The following is a 16,763-nucleotide window of genomic DNA, read 5'->3' as shown; positions in this document are numbered from 1 at the left end:
TGGGGCACAATGGAAATGGACTACTCCACAGAGGATATACAAAAAAGCAATCCATTTCCTGCCTGCTGGTTACGTTATTAATCTTATGAATGGACAAACTGCCTAAACTATCTGCCATTCCTTGATAATAAGCATCTCATGAGTTTTGAAGTTAACACATTATGCTGAAGCCTGCCATTTCAACAGTTGAAATAAATATTTAAGATGAGAAAAAGCACACCCAAATTTGCTCAATGGCCCTTACCCTGTTGCTGCACTCACGTTTTTACTAAAAAGGAGTCTTATGTATTGCACTCCTCTTCCCTACATGCTTCGCAAAGATAACCGTATACAGGCTCAAGAGAGAGTGTGCTCATACCATCTATAAAAATCAGATGATTACCTTTCCCTTGTACCACAGTCTCTCCCTATGCTGCCAGCATGCTTCTAGCTGTCTTTACCATTTCACAATGTTTGCACGTCTGCTCATATTAACAAGATGCCAGGGATGCAAGAAAGCCTCCAGTGCAGAAACCCTATTTGCCAAACTAACTTCTTGCAGAGTTTCACAGGTATGCACTATATGAAAAAGGATGCAATTGATCCTGAACACTTACTCTGTAGGCTCAAAGGTTTAGACTAGGCTTGTAAAGACCCTCGTGTTCTTTAGCCTAGACATGCAACCCAACCCAGAGTTCCTAAATGGTGGGATATGGTAATAAAGAGGTAGCCAAGGGTTACACGAGTACATTAGTAGGGGATTAATTTCCTTACTGTCTACCTTTGTCCCTCAGAGACATTTGTGCCAGACCAAGGGCAAATGTGTGATTTCCCATCCAATGATCAAGGTTTCTTTTGAATAGGCATATAGATGGAGATCTTATGCCATACCTTTGGGATCCTTTGAGACGCACATCAGTCCCTCAAGCATAATCTATTTATGCTGCAGGTCTAGTTCAGTTCCTTGGATCTATCATTTCTGGTGCAGTTTGTCTTGCACATATGCAAGAGATCCGTCAGAGCTATACTAGGCATAGATCGCCTATCAGTAACATGTAGAGGCTGAAAACAAAGAAAGGACCTTAAGGCAATTTGTCTAGGACAGGTATTCACACCTTGGATTCTCCTGATGGAAAACCTTTGAGGGTGTTCGAACTGTTACAAGTGCCAGGTTAGGTACATGCCAAAAGATGGCATTGGACCCAATGACAGGTCTGATAAAAGCCAAGTAGAGTTGTACTATGAACCTCCATGGACCTGGGTGCCATACCATTGCTTACAAGTTGGGTGACAAAATTATTTTCTTACAGTCTTAGCTATGTGTTGGCTGAACACCAGACTACTGACCAACTATGTTCCCAGACAGGTAACTATAAGGTCAACTATACTACATGCAATTGACGTTTACACAACAATATTCAACAATTCCCACTACAACTTACAGCAGAACTGAAGCAATCCCTCACAAGAACATATTTCCAGAGATCAGTTTTCAAATTTTGGGAGCCCAGAGTAGAGAAAATAACCACAATACAATGAAGTCTGTAAGGTGGCATTTCAAGCAGTGTCCCACAGTGGTCTTGCCTTCTGAGATTGTTAGTGGTACTTTTTGGGTAGACACTGACAGCTAATGGGCTAAGTGAAGGGGTTTAAATGAGGGGAAAAAAAATCAAGCTACTGCTTGAGGCACTTCAGTAGCTTTACTTTCTCAGTAGTCCATTCCTGGTAACTATCTACTGCAACCTTTACATAAGATGCCCTCCTGATCCCCAAGTTCTACATACCAGGTCTCAATTTTCTGCTCAACTCTATGCCTCATATAGCTTTTCTACATGGTTATGGATACACCATTGGTACAAGCAAGCTCAAACTGAGATCAACCCTCTACCAAATTCATGCTTCCTTGTCCAAAGACAGAAAGCTGTCTGCCACTCAAACCAGTTCCTACAGCATCTAGCAAACTAAATTGAAACATGGATCACCAGGGTCAAGACAAAACCATGCCAGATGCTCAATCAATAGACTATTACTGCTTAGGGTGATGACTGACCTTTAGAATAAGACATCTACTGCACTCTAGCTACTAGTTACAGTCAGTGTCTGAAAAAGAAAAAAGCCACACACAGACATGGATGGGAATATGTGAAGTCCGCTGCATAAAAAAAGTTTGCAGCAGGCTCTACTCTCGAACTCTATTTCAACTGTTCAAACAATGTGCCAATTGGTACCGATATATTTGATATTACTCAGACACAGAAAAATTCCAAACTGCAAGCAGCAACACAATTCACACTAGCCTGCCTGAAATCTCCCACATGGTAGAAGAAACCAAAAATATAAATACAGCATCAAACCTAAAAAGATGCCCATGTGCAACCTTGTGAAGTATAAATTGCCTGAATACAAGACAAGTTAAAAATGTACATATAAAGCATGAACTCAGTCCTGAATTTACTACTCAAATGCATCTCCACAAAATAACTTTCCCTACATTTTTTTTTAAACATTACCCTCCCCTTTCCTCTCTAGCAGCACCAGTCTCAGGACCCAATAGAACACTGGAAATATACCAGGCAAGTGATCGTAGGGACCATGACAGGCCAAGCCATACACACCTTTAGTAAGGCACTTAAATGCTCTTGCCACAGAGTATTTAATAGTGCCCAGCTCCCAAATCAAACAGGGCCCTACACAACAGTGGTAAAAATGTGTCATTGCCCATTCAATTATCAAGACTAACCTAACAGGCAAATAAAAGTAGTACTTTGCTTTACCTATAGTGGCAATATAATTAGTACATGGGAGGAACACGATTCTTACCGCTTATTCCATAAGCCCGTCACATGAGGCTAATGCTATCACCAGGGTACGCAATATTTCCTCCAAGAAGCACTTTCACAGATTAGTCCAAGGGCAGCCAAGCCAGCACGCAATTCCTTCAAGTGATACATCACAGTCCAAAACAGGTGTCATATTCTCTACAGAGTTAAAAGACCAGCACAATTCTGAAATAGATTCCCCATGGACTAGAACTCCCACTTCCCAACACATTATACATACCCACACACTTTGGCCAAGGCTTCTACATTTGTACCCAATGGAAAGCAGAAAAAATGCAGTGCGTCTATGCTTAGACTTACCCAGCATAAAACACTGCCAAAAGTACCATAAAAGCAAAAGGTGATGACATAAACCCCTAAGCCAGGTCTGACGAACTCTCTCATTTAAAAATGCTATTCTTACTTATGAGAACGTTTGCAGCATTTGGCAACCAGCCATTTTACCAGATTATCTGCTGCAGCAGTTGCAGGCTAACTTGCAGCCAGTCACTTACAGCAACATGTTAGCTTGCAACATGCAATCCCTGTTCAGGCTGTACTCCTCACATGAAGGTCACTCTTGTAAAAGTAAGAGCATACTGACACAAGAAAGCAGTCATTACTACCTAAGGGAGCTTCAATTCCTACAAGTTCAGCTTGCAAAGTCCATCATCACACAGTACCTTCACAACTGAAAATGTATGTATGTGCATGTCTCACGAGCAGGTCATATATGACCATGCACAATAGTACAACTCAATGATGCTCTGTGCAAAAACATCAGCACAATTACTGTTCTAAATGCAATAAGGTGCCGTTAGTAATCATTATCATAACTAAAAGAAGTCAACATATCCAAAGTAGAGCTTATTTTACACACTACACAAATGACAAAAAATATGTCACCTACAGCAATCCAATTAAAAAGAAGACACTCTCTTTGGTCCTCCCAAATGAAAGTGTGAGAAAGACAAAAGGGCTCTACAATCATTTTTATAAGTGCCCTCAATGAAGACTGCCTCATTTTAAAACATGACCATTATAATTAGTGAGCACATGTCAATGTATTTAACTCCATACTACCTACACATTTAACACAACAAAACAATCCTGCCTGAAACGATAGCATATTAAACAGGAATGTAAGCAAAACCTTTAGTTAAATGCCCAACACCTTGTACTACAGCCTTCTCCATACAACAAAGCCACAAAAGTAGAAATTAAAAGGTAACATGTTCCCACTGCAGTTCTGCTGTTGTCATAATGCTTCAAGATTTCTACAGCAGTCTTTAACACTGCTTAAAAAACAAAAAACAACAAAAAAAAAAAAAAACTGTTGTTTGTCCTGCAGAAGTTATGTAAATGTGTCAGACAATCAAATGCACCAACGGAAAAAGGCACAATGACTTTACATACTTAAACAGGAACCTTTTCTGGGATGCATGCATGCATATCCATACAAAACCACTACAAATGCAACATTTTCCTGACAACCCACACACACCAAAAATCAGTTAAACAAATTAACACAGTGCAATACACCCCAAATAGGACTTTATCCATCAACACATCCTTAACCTAAATACCACAGACAACTTGATGTATTACAATTTTACTTGCGAAAAGAGAATGCACCTACATAACACTACACCCACATAAAGTAAACTGCTGTAACAGCATTAAGAACAACTATGGGTGATATTCATGGAGTTCTTAAGTGTAATGGAAGTTGCCTTGGTTGCACCCAAACACAATTCAGGAGGGATAAACAGACATCAGTTGCACTTATGGCAAGTGGTGCTTAATAGTCTGAGAAGATAGCAGGTAAAAATGAGATGTGGAAATTCTACGACTAACTTACTTCCATTTTAGCACTGTGCAGAACTGCTACAAGACTTCAGTCCCTTCTCTACTACCCACTTTGCAAATTGGCGGCAATGCACAACTTAGCTGCTGGTTGACCCATTTCTCAGTCAAGGTGGACAAGATACAGAATGTTTGACATCTGCACATTTCCTACAATGTCAGCACAGAAACAATGCCTTTTTGTAATAGTACTATCAGTCACCACATGTCCAGTGTTATAACTCAGCTAATTACATTGGAAGGGTTTTTGCATGTGGAGAAGCAGGTGGTGAAAATTTTTTTTATGGATGCACTTATTTCTGCATGCAATGCACAAAAACTGAACCACACAGCCAGTAACAGTTTATTCTCACTCTAACCTCTTGGCAAACTTGCCTTCAAGGAGTACAATACCCAGACAAACACATTTCTTATATACCAATTGCAATAAGACAATTAACTGAACAATTATAAAACCAATTAAAGTAAAACCTGCCAGTTAAGTTTCATATTCATTCCCTTTGGGGCCACAGTGTCAAATTTATAAAAAAAAAATATAAAGCCTCTTTACACAAAAGACTTTTTAAATATTTTTTTCCTTCAACATAACTATTATCTACCTTTTCTAAAATAGTTGCTTGAATGGTTAATTTGTTCGTCTATTTAGATTATGCAGCGACGAGACTGACTTTCAAGTCGAAATATTCAAAACGTACACTGTTTGAACAGAGGGGCTATAATAAAGTGATCCTGAAAAACAGTTGGTTCAAATTAGCAAATAAGCGCATTGATAGAAAGGCCATAATGAGAAATAGCTCTTTGCCCCATGCTGAACACAATAATTCTTACATATTTTGTCACAACTTATAGTTGCTTTAGTGATAAACTAGTAGATATTTTAATTATCGGAGACTTTTGAATTCTATGAAAGAGGGCACTGAATGGATGCCCAAGAGACTTAAAATATTACACAAAGTAGGTAGAAGTATAAAAGATTTTTTGGTAATAAACTAGATTTATATGCCGCCTCCTATAAAAGTTTAAACAAAATAGTGTCTGGTCATTGCACTGTAGAATGTGGTAGATGTAAAGCGTGTAAATATATTATATCTAGTTTTGATTTTACTGCAAATTGTTTTATTGCAAAGTGATTGTCTAGATAGTGTACTCCTTGAAGGCAAGTTTGCCAAGATGTCAGAGTGAGAATAAACTGTTGTTTTGAGTTGATACTGGCTGTGTGGTGCAGTCAGTATCTTATGCTGACTCTCACATACAAATTATGAAATATTTCCATCAGGAAAGTGATTATGTTTTTCATTTCTCCCCCTTCAGTATTCTCTACTAAGTTTTCTTCACATTCTGGGAGGAAGTAATGTAGTACCAGTCTTTGTAAGTGGATTACTCTGAGAGTACTGCTCTACTGCAACAAACCTAAAAAAAATATCATTCACAGTACCCTACTTAGCATATACAGTAATACTGTCAGCCAATACTTTATTCAAAGTAGAAGCTCTCTCTGCCTGTTTTGGCCCAATTTCTATTTCCCATACGCCTCAGAACATACACAAGGATGCAATTCTCCTCATGAATGAAGCTGGCTCTGTTTCTTGCTCACTTTTTGCTGCACCATGCTGTAATGTTTACTAAAAAGCATCACAGAATTGCTTTGCACTACATATTTACTACTACAGCACACGGCAACGCAACACAAAGTCAAAAGTAGTGCTGTAAGGTGTACACAGAAATGTTCATTGCTGCTAAAAGTATGGTAGGCATTTTGCACATTTCTCACATTTGATTAAAATGTTACAGCAAAGCACAATGCAACAGACAGGAGCACGATACAAGAGAGAACTTCACCTAAGAGAAGAATCACATCCTTAAGAATGTTCTAATATGGGAGACAGAAAGCGAGGTGGGTGCAGCTTAGGCTCTGAATCAAGTACTGGCCGATAGTACAGCTTTTATGTTCTGAACCTACTGCATGTGTTGGGATAGCCTTTACTGCAGCAGTGGTAGTAGTGGCACATATACATGTGTGTTTTTGCCATCAAGCTTGTGTGCACGTCAGAGTAATGCATTTTATTAAATTATTTGAAGTCACCTCTCCATTTACAATTTAAGAATGGCAGTTTGCACACTGACAAGTAGACAGCAGTAAAAATGAAATTTTTACAGTAAGACATGCCATTTAATGCCTTTTCACTACTTATTATTGGGAAAATTGGGCAAGATGGCAGCGAATTGTGGTGATACCTGCCAACTCATTCTTGCTCTACTGTAATGAGCAAGGATATTGATGCTTAACTAATTTAAAAGTGTAGCACCATTCTTCGCCAATTACCTTTGGGCTTCTGTGAACTATGAGAGTCGGCTCACATGCAAACCAAAACCATACAAGTAAGGTTCTTACGGAAGAAAAAACAATGAGAAGGCATTGCCATGACAGCGGGGTTTACACAAGCAACTTGCAAATAAAATATTTTTAAAACTGGAGAACCTCTGAATGCATACAAAAAATGTAAAGGGATGTGACAGACAAAGCTAGCAGTAAGAGACTAAACCACAAGAAAAGTACTTTTAAGAAATATAAAGCCAGTAGGGAGAACAGGCATATAGGCAAGCCTACTTCCGAGTTTAAATAGAGAATGCATAAACATGGCTATATAACCTGCGAAGAACTGATGGCTCACATTTGGTGTCGTAAAGGAGAGAACAAGGAGGAATTCTATTAAAAAAAAAAAAAAAAAAGTAAAGTAAAGAGAGTGATGACCTGCATTACAACTATAAGAGAAACATACCCATATATCATTACAAAAGTTCCTACAGAAAAAAAAAATACAGCAGCAACTACCACAAAACACATTCAAGGAAACATACTAGTAAGCACTAAAAAAGTGGTGTTATTCATTCACTTCCCAGTCAAGAAAAAACAAGCTAAAAAGGACAGAAAGACAACAAAACACACCACCATACTGCAACACAAATAATCCACTAATTTTCCACTCTAAATGCAAGTTTGCAAGGCCCAGACAGACTTTGAACTTCTAGTAACCTAACCAGTGTCAAAGATCCACTGAAAATGGAAAACAAAAAGTATGCAGTGAAGATAATGACAACATAAGCCAATTAACAATTCAGTTGTGAAGCTCTTCATGTACTCATTAGTTGGAGGAACAAAAGTCCTCCTCACCAACTCCAAGGGTAGTAAATCTACCCTATTTCCCACTACTTTAAGGGGCCTACCAGTTTTTCTCATAGTGCATTAAAATCAAAGAAAATACACTCCATTTCAGATACAGGTGGTACCTCGCAATCTGACCACCTTGTAATTTCGGCCGCTCAGACGTCCCATAATTCAACCCAGAAAGGAGGCTGAAAGTTGTTCATGGTTTCATGTCATGCTGTTTATGTAGTATAGTTGTTCCTTTTGAAGTGTTGCGAAGAAGTAAAGAAATGGGCCCAAAGAACAGTAAAAATAGAGCGATGCTGGCAGGAAAAAATAAGTGACAGAGCACTGAAAAGAAAAGGAAATCGTAGATAAAACAGAGGATGTAAAATAGGATAGAACAGTATGGCGTACCGAGGTCTACCTTCTCAACATTTTGAAAAAACAGAGACAGCTTCATAGGTGCTAAAGTGTCAATTCATGAAGATATGAAGAAGATGCTTCTTGTTTGGATCCAGGAAAGGCAGATGAAGGGAGATCCAATAGCTCACATCATGATCTGTCATTTTTGAGGACTTATGGGGGGGGGGGGGGGGCTCCAGGAAATAGATCACAGCAAACAGAGAAATTTAAAGCAAGCAGGGGATGGTTCCACACAAAAAAAAAATAGGTATCCACAGTGTTCTGAGAGGAGACGCAGCTAGTGCTGACACAGGTGCATAAAAATTTGTCAAGGAATTTGCAGAACTGACAGACACAGAAGGCTATGTGCCAGAACAGATTTTTAATAGCAACGAAGCGGGGTTTTTCCTGCAAGAGATTGTCAAATAGGACTTGCATAACCCAGCTGAGACTTTGATCCGAAGCTTCTGCTGGTTTATCACTCAGAAAACCCAAGATGCTTGGAAAAAAAAAAAAAAAAAAAAGATTATAAAATCAAAACTACCTATAATGTGGAAATCAAACACCAAAGCTTGGGTAGACCAGTCAGTTTAAGGATTGGATTTTCGAGGACCTGACAGAGAACCATTTGCCAATGAAAGCTCTTCTGCTTCTGGACAACCCCTCTGGCCACCCACGAGAGTTACTGGATATTCTGAAAGGTTCAGTTCCTGCCTCCCAACTTAACTTCTCTCATTCAACAAGTCAATGCCTGCTTCAAGAAGCTCTACAAAAAAAAGTGCTCTTCAATGCTCATCGACGTGACCCATTCTTCAGATAAAATACTGAAGGAATTCTCATGCCATATCGTTCATCAAAAGTGCCTGGGAAGGAGTGTCGCAGAAAGCCCTTTGGGGATCCTGGAAGAGACTGGCTCCTTCCCTTTCCCAGGGCAAAATTAAGAATGAAGCAGCGGAAGTGCTGCAAGACAGTTACCATACCAAAGCATGTGGACATAGGGGAGATGGATAAGGTAGATGTGGAGGAACTGCTACAAGACCATGACAATGAGCTCACAGTGGAGGAACTTATAGCACTTTGCAACGAGCAGTTCAAAGAAAAAGAAATTTCTTCTGAAGAGGAGGACGACTAGCGGAAAAAGGACCTCTGCTAACAACTTACATTAAAGAACTTTTATCCAACTGGGAGAAGGCGCAGGCTACAGTCTTGGAGTGGTACCCCAACACAAGTGATGTCAACAATATGATTGACTTGTTTAAACACAATTATACACCACTTCAAGAGCATCCTAAAAAAGAGGTAGAGACAGGTCACTCTGGACAATTTTTTTTCACCTACACCTGCTAAAAAAAAAAAAAAAAAAAAGAGGGAACAGGCAGGATGGGGCGAAGAGGACCCCCCCTTCCAACAACTAAAGACTAAGTGGACTCGTGTAATTATGGTGACTCATGTTCAGGTTTTGGCATGGACACAGGTGGGGCTGGGCAGAGAGAATGGGCATAATTGTAAGACGCCGACTAACCTGTTCTGGAGGGGAGGGAGATGACATGGTCAGACTCATTGGAGACACATGCTGGAAAGCAAAAGCATGGACGGTGCATTGGTTAACGTTGTCGCCTCACAGCAAGAGGTTCACCGGTTTGATTCTCGGCTGGGGTGCCTTCTGTGTGGAGTTTGCATGTTCTCCCTGTGTTCGCGTGGGTTTCCTCCAGGTACTCCAGTTTCCTCCCACATTCCAAAGACATGCATCTGGAGCATTTCTCCACGGCCATCCGCTGAAAACAGTCAACAAATGATAAATAAAAGATCAACTGTGGAATAGGCCAGGTCAACCTTATGCTGTTAAAGCAACACATACCCCATTAAATTAGTGACAATGTGAGTGTCAGCATCCATATCATTCCCTGTCAGGCAATTATTGCATATCAGCTAGCCTTCTGTGACACGGACCTTTCTGGAACTAGTACTGTCTTGCTCTCAAATGGGCCGATCAGGTCCTTGAACAAGAATGAGTGAGGCAGGCAGCTCTTGCCCAGTTTAGGATATATGGCTCTAGCCCACTGGGAGAATGAATGAGCCAAGTAGGGGAGCCACTGAGCTATGTCCCGGAGAAAGATTTAATTAAAAAAAAAAAAAAAACCCAGTAAACGTATATATTGTGATTTCTTTTGGGGATGTCAATAGAAAACTGTTGTAAAAAGTTAACTAAATAAAACATTAATCATAACCAGAGACAACAGATACTCATTTCATAATTGCTACCTTACAATGATGTAATGAGTATGCACTTTAGTTGACAGGAAACATATTAGCTTGCATTCTCAGATGGCTTTAAATCAAATAAATTTGTATGCGACATGTGAACCATAGTTTTAAGACTACAGTAGTCTTCCTTTCCTCCTCCATCCCTTCTCCGCATCCGTTCCTCTATTTAAGAAATGTTCTACACTTCAAATCATGACGAACTACAATTCAAAAAGTTTTTTTTAACTGTGCTTTTTAATTTTGTTTTGGGCTGGGAACTAATTAAACCATATTCCATATATTTGTTTGGGAAATGGCATCTCACAATTCAAATGTTTCACAATTCAACCTCCGTTCCAGAACGGATTACAGTTGAATTGTGAGGTACCACCTATATACAAATTTAACAAAGACTGTCTTATTTCAATAATACATATCAAAGTAATTTCTCTTCTGACATAGAGTACATATAGGTGTTATTACAAAATGCCAGTCAACTCCATCAATTTTTGCTGCTCACGCAATACGGCTTCCACACTGTAGCAATTATAAAAATGGGCTGATGCAGCTCCTCCTAGAAATGAGCACAGAGTGGACTAGCATTTATTAAGCCACATTGAACACCATACCACGACTCTGTAGAGTACCAGAGAGAGGTGCAGAAGGAGCAGGGTCATAACTTCGTTCACCAAAAGATAGGTGACAAATTCAAAAAGATTTAAAGAATAGAAAAAGAGCAGGACTGCTGAACCCAAGGCAGGCTCTGTGGCATAAACCCTGACTAAACTCTGCTGACAAATGTTTGATTAATAGGTTAGAGAAGTTGGTGAATGAGGAATAAAAATAAACTCTGCTGAAAAATGTTTGATTAATAGGTTAGAGGAGTTGGTGGAGGAGGAATAAAAAAGAAATTAACTTAACGGTCTGTTTGTCCATCACTGTACAAAAGGAGATGATGTGTGACTAAGCGACCCACATCTCATTAAAAAATTCTCCAGTGGGCAACAAGAGCATTAGCTCCCCAGGTAGGCAACGTTTTCAGTAGGAATGGCAGCAATGTTTCTACATTGCTTAATGCATTCACATCCTGTAGCAGTTGAAGGAAATACACAAGAGGCGATTAACAACATGGGGGCGGGTCTCTGTCCAGACAGACCACTACCGATGGATACTTGACCCCAATGGCCATGACAAAACAGATGATCAATACGGCTATGAAGTATACTGGATGGCCAAGCGGAGGGGGTAAATAGAGAAAATAAAAAGGAAAAAGAGGACAGTCTCGCAAGTTTTACAGTCATAACTTGAACAAGAACTGGATTCCACATCTTTTACTACACCACATTCTACCCCCCCACATTTAAGACTTCCTTTCTTAACTGAACTAATATCACAACCTAATGCAAAGTATATATCATACTCAAAATTTCCCATACCCACTTCTCTTGCGAACACAGTACTACTGCTCAGCCTCACAAACTATGCAACCTTATACCAAGCTAAAAATGAATGATCCACACTGCCATCAGTCTATTTTTTTAACTTCTTTCTAACAGACTGTCCATATTCCAAACACCGGAAATCTACTCACACTGTTACCAAAGTATGATTTATAATGCGAAAGTTATGCAATTACTTTTCTCAAAAAATTCCTTCATAATCTAGATTGCAACAGGCCATTCATAAAAAAGCATCCTACAAATGACTAGCAAATTTTATCAGCTAACTAAATTAAGCAAACGTTTAAGTGCCACAAGAAGAATAACAAAAAGGCAAACACAAAAGATACCACATTGAAAGGGAAAAAGTGAAAGTCAGATTATTCTTTGTGACGTTACTTATAATTCTGTACTAAATGCAAACAGAGCCAAATAGAAATCTGTACAACTAGACATTGTTTTAATACAAGACTCAAAGTACACAAGCATAAAATAAACTTCAGAGAATAGAAAAAAAAAAAAGTAAATGTTCCAAATTAACAGACTACTTAAAAAAATACCAGGTTAGTAATGCAAAACACCAAACAAAAAGAAAATACTCCGAAGCTTAATGAAGGATACTACTGCCATTGCAAGTCTTAAAACCTAGCAAATGAACTAACACCTTGAAGAAAAATGCCAGTTAAAAACGAGTTTCACTATACTATGACCATCTACACTTGATATTTTTAATCAGATTTTACTTCAATATCCACAGAAACTAACCATGAAACACCACCCATCTTGCAGCAGCACTTACAATGCCAGTACCATCACCGCTCTACTCACTGATCGCGGTCACAACTAAGCTTATAAAACAGTCTCTTACAATGCTACAATCATGAAGAATAGAATACAATAAAAAAAACAAACAAACAAAAAAAAAAACAGTTCTGCAAGAGTCATAACTATTTATGGACAACCTCACAACAGTTAAAAAAAAATGCAACATTACTAATGTATTTTAAAACTAGTGGACTAGGGCAGATACAAGTGCGCAGGTGTAAAAGTTTTTCATACTTTTTTTACCCTCATAATGAAAAATAAAAAGATCAAATTCATGGCAACACAAACTATGCACACACACGCATAGACTGTAAAAAAATGAAGTTACAGAGATATGTAAAGGAACTATGATGCACACCAACAGCCTTCTGACACCCCAAGACAGGAAATGAAAGGTAAGGCACGATGACAATTCTGAAGAACGCAAACTGGTTTGCTCAGAAGCTAAAGTTGAACAAGGGTGGGTAGTGACTATAGCATGCATTTACCATGCCATGCAGCAAGATTACAAGAATGGAGTTCTGAGCACATGAGTACAATTCTTCAGGAGGGGAATGGAGTTCTGAGCACATGGGTACAATTCTTCAGGAGGGGAGGGAGTGCGGCTGTCCAAAGCAGGTCCCTGCAAATCACAGGAGTCAAGAATAAATGCTAACTTACACTTTGGTTTGTTGCATTCTGCATTTGGAGCTAATTATACATCTGGACATGAAGTATGCACGCACATGAAGTGGGGGGGGGGGGGGTTAGTTAGCAGCACCAAGTAATTTATTTCAAAATTACCACCCCACGCGTAAACAAAAAATTGTTACACTATCACTACACAAGGATGGGATGTGTGCATGAAGGTGCTGGCTATCAGGATTCACGGTTCTACTAGAAAATGACTAGAGCGTACAGTGCAAAAGTTTTATACTGCCTTAAATGGACCCCCCCCCAATAATAAAATGGAAAGGGTTCAGGACTGCTGCTCACCAATTATACAATATCTTTATTCATGCACCATAATAGAAAAGTACACAATCCACAGACGTGCATGGATAAACGAGGTGCCCATCAAGACAAGAAAAATCACTACAAAATTCTATCACATCTGAAGGTAATATACAATACTAATACTCCAGAATACTATATGGTATACAAAATATAACTTCAGGTGAAGTTTTAATTAAACAGAATTTTTAAACAACATGATTTAAACAGGCATACATTCTGACAGCTTTGGATATACACACACATACATACATACATATATATACACACACATACACACACGTGTGTACATATACATTTGTATATATACACACACACATATATATTTACTTTATACGCGTTTAAAGTATATATATATATATATATATATATATATATATATATATATATATATATACACACACACACACACAAACACACACATATAAAATAAATAAGCATGCACACATACAAAGTAAAAAATAAATAAAAGCCTAGAAGACCAAATTGTATAAAAGATACAACTTTAAGAACTCTACCTATATCACATTGTTAAACAGAATATTAATAAACTCCACGGGGTTTAAAATATTACAGCACTAACTGAACATTCGTCAGTTTCAAGATTATCCAAAACGTCATACCCAGAAGCATCTTAGAATTATGGCAAACATCTTACCTTCATCCTCAAAGGTTATTTGAGAGATTCCAGCTCGAGGATTGGTCTTCACTATAAACAGAACAACCAGTGGATCATCGGAACACGCAAACCCTTCAAGGCCTTAAATCAAAACAGAATATTCGCATAAAAATAAAAAAAATCGCACAACAAAAAAATGTAAACACGATACTAGTTTCCTTCCTACTCTGCAACAACTCCCCACAACAGTTCTCAGAGCTCCCAAGGCACAACTACGACCACTGATTACTTTCCCTATACTCCCTAATGAATGAAAGGTACATTATAAATCAGACACATTTACACAATCAAAAACTAGCAAGAAGACTTCGAACTAAAAGTACTCCTTCCCGCTTTGCTCCCCCTATCCCGACTATGTCACGTCGCCATTGCTCCCTCCTGCTTTCTGCATCATGTCAGTCTCACTCATACAGGCAACAGCTCAACACCAATACTCCGACAAATCAAAAGACAACGAATAACAATGTTTTAACTAGATCCTAGCATCGCTACCCTCAGTTTCAAGTTCGCAATACATTAACTACCATATGGGGCCGGAATCGCAGGAAAAACTGTAGACATAATCAGCAACTGGATAATACAATTGGCCATCATATTTCCCATCGATTAAAACAGTTATATATCCTATAGTCAACTGAAAAAATAACAATCTACCATCTCTTGATTTTGATACTTAAACGATCTCAAGCAGAAAAATTACGATAAGCAACCAAAAAATATATTTATTCGCAAAAACAAGAAGTTGAAATCAACCTACCATTCAACTGCCTTACCCAGTCTACATACCTTTAAACTCACTGAATATAACGCCTATCACAACTGCACTCTCATACTCCTAATATTACCAGCACTGTTCACATCACATACATATTAAGCTATCGAACAACGACATGTTTAAAATACAAAAATATTGCAAGTTCTTACTCACCCAGTGCTCCCCACTTGACCAGAATTGCAAGCTATAAACGAAATAACAAGCTGTTGAGCCAAGACAGTCCTACTCGAAATCCGATTGGACAAAAACCGAGCAGAACCATCGGGATGTGACTGTAATTGGATCTTATTTTCTAAGAACTTGATTGGGTAATGTGTTATGTAAATTATCATTGGATAACAGTAAGAGCATCGTAGCGATCTTTGCTTTTCAACTGGTTAATGAGCTACTGCTATACAATTGGTTATCTGTGACTTGAGGTAGCACTTCTAGTGAACTAATTGGTTTTTCTTAAAGCCGGATGTAGTTCTTCGAATAACAATTGGTGGAAGGTAGACGATTAAAGGCCAACCCTTGAGGCATGATTGGATGCCTAGTCACATGGAAACGTAGAGGAGTTTGTCTAGATGGTTGTTACCACGGGCATATTGGGGGGTGTGAGGATTATGAAAATTTCTCTGCTCTTCAAAGCGCTTGCGCTACTAAGTTCCGTCAGCGCCATTTTGTATCTAATCTTTACCATTTTAGGCGTGAGACGGCTGTTACTGAGTTGAATTAATTTCGTTTGGAGGTGTATTGGAGGCTTTTGAGCAGTAAGTTTCTATTTTTTATGTTGTGCGGGGAATATTGACAGGATAATCGGTTCAACGCCATAATGAGATTTAAGAAGTTATTGTAAATATAATTACTGAAAGTGTAAAGGTCAAGTAAAGGCTGTCAACGGCTACAGTCACTCACTACCGATTTTTGGGTGACGTCGTGTTGTTGGTGCGTCACTAACAGTTGGATACGCTGTTGTGAAAAGAGAGGAGGTAGGTTCCGCGGGCGGAGTATGAGATCGGTGACCTATTATATTCAGGATAATAGTTAAAAGTTTGGCATTTGATGTCATAACAATAGCATTACTATTTTTTTTTAAATATGCTGCTTCCCTCTAACTATACACGACATTATTTTATATAGTACACATTTGTAGTAAACTATGACGGCTGTAATGGAACGATATGAACAAGCTGGGCGCCGCACGTTTCCATAGCCTATTCATTCTTTAGTGATAAATACGTTTTGTGAAACTTTGCTATTTCGAGCAGCTGTAGTTAATAATAATCTCCTCGTAAACTAACGAAAGAACTACGTGGATAGTAGTCAAGTGGTAAGTGTGCCAATCTAGACAGACTGATTTTAGTTTAATGGTAGTACTAAGGTCAATCTTTCGGCTAATTTATGTGGGCTGAGGGTACGTTGGGTTAGGAGCCTTTCTTCAACAAATCGTTATTGTAATATCATTTGGGATCGCTATCGCGATGGTATTGCGTTTGTGGAAGGCACCGGGTTTGCTAGCTTTGCATTAAGCATGGTTAGTGTGGTTGCTTGCTGATTGTGATACCCATCTACCCATCCTGAAAAAATAACAGAAGCATCGTGTAGGTCACCT

At 38.8% G+C, this 16,763-nt stretch overlaps 1 protein-coding gene across 1 annotated transcript in view; it reads right to left on the bottom strand.

The window, feature by feature from the left end:
- Positions 1–15,417, bottom strand: part of ARID4A (AT-rich interaction domain 4A) — an 877,572-nt gene extending 862,155 nt beyond the window's left edge. Inside the window, exons 1-2 of the mRNA XM_044073577.1 lie at positions 15,323–15,417; positions 14,374–14,475 (exon numbers count right to left, since the gene is read on the bottom strand). Coding sequence (XP_043929512.1) covers positions 14,374–14,379 — 6 coding nt within the window. The 5' untranslated portion in view covers positions 14,380–14,475; positions 15,323–15,417. The remainder of the gene's footprint in view (positions 1–14,373; positions 14,476–15,322) is intronic.
- Between the last annotated feature and the right edge of the window lie 1,346 nt (positions 15,418–16,763).

The sequence above is a fragment of the Protopterus annectens genome, chromosome 6.part0, assembly GCF_019279795.1.
Source record: "Protopterus annectens isolate FY-2018-M chromosome 6.part0, PAN1.0, whole genome shotgun sequence".
NCBI lineage: Eukaryota > Metazoa > Chordata > Ceratodontiformes > Protopteridae > Protopterus > Protopterus annectens.
This window is presented reverse-complemented; position numbering and strand designations above follow the sequence as displayed.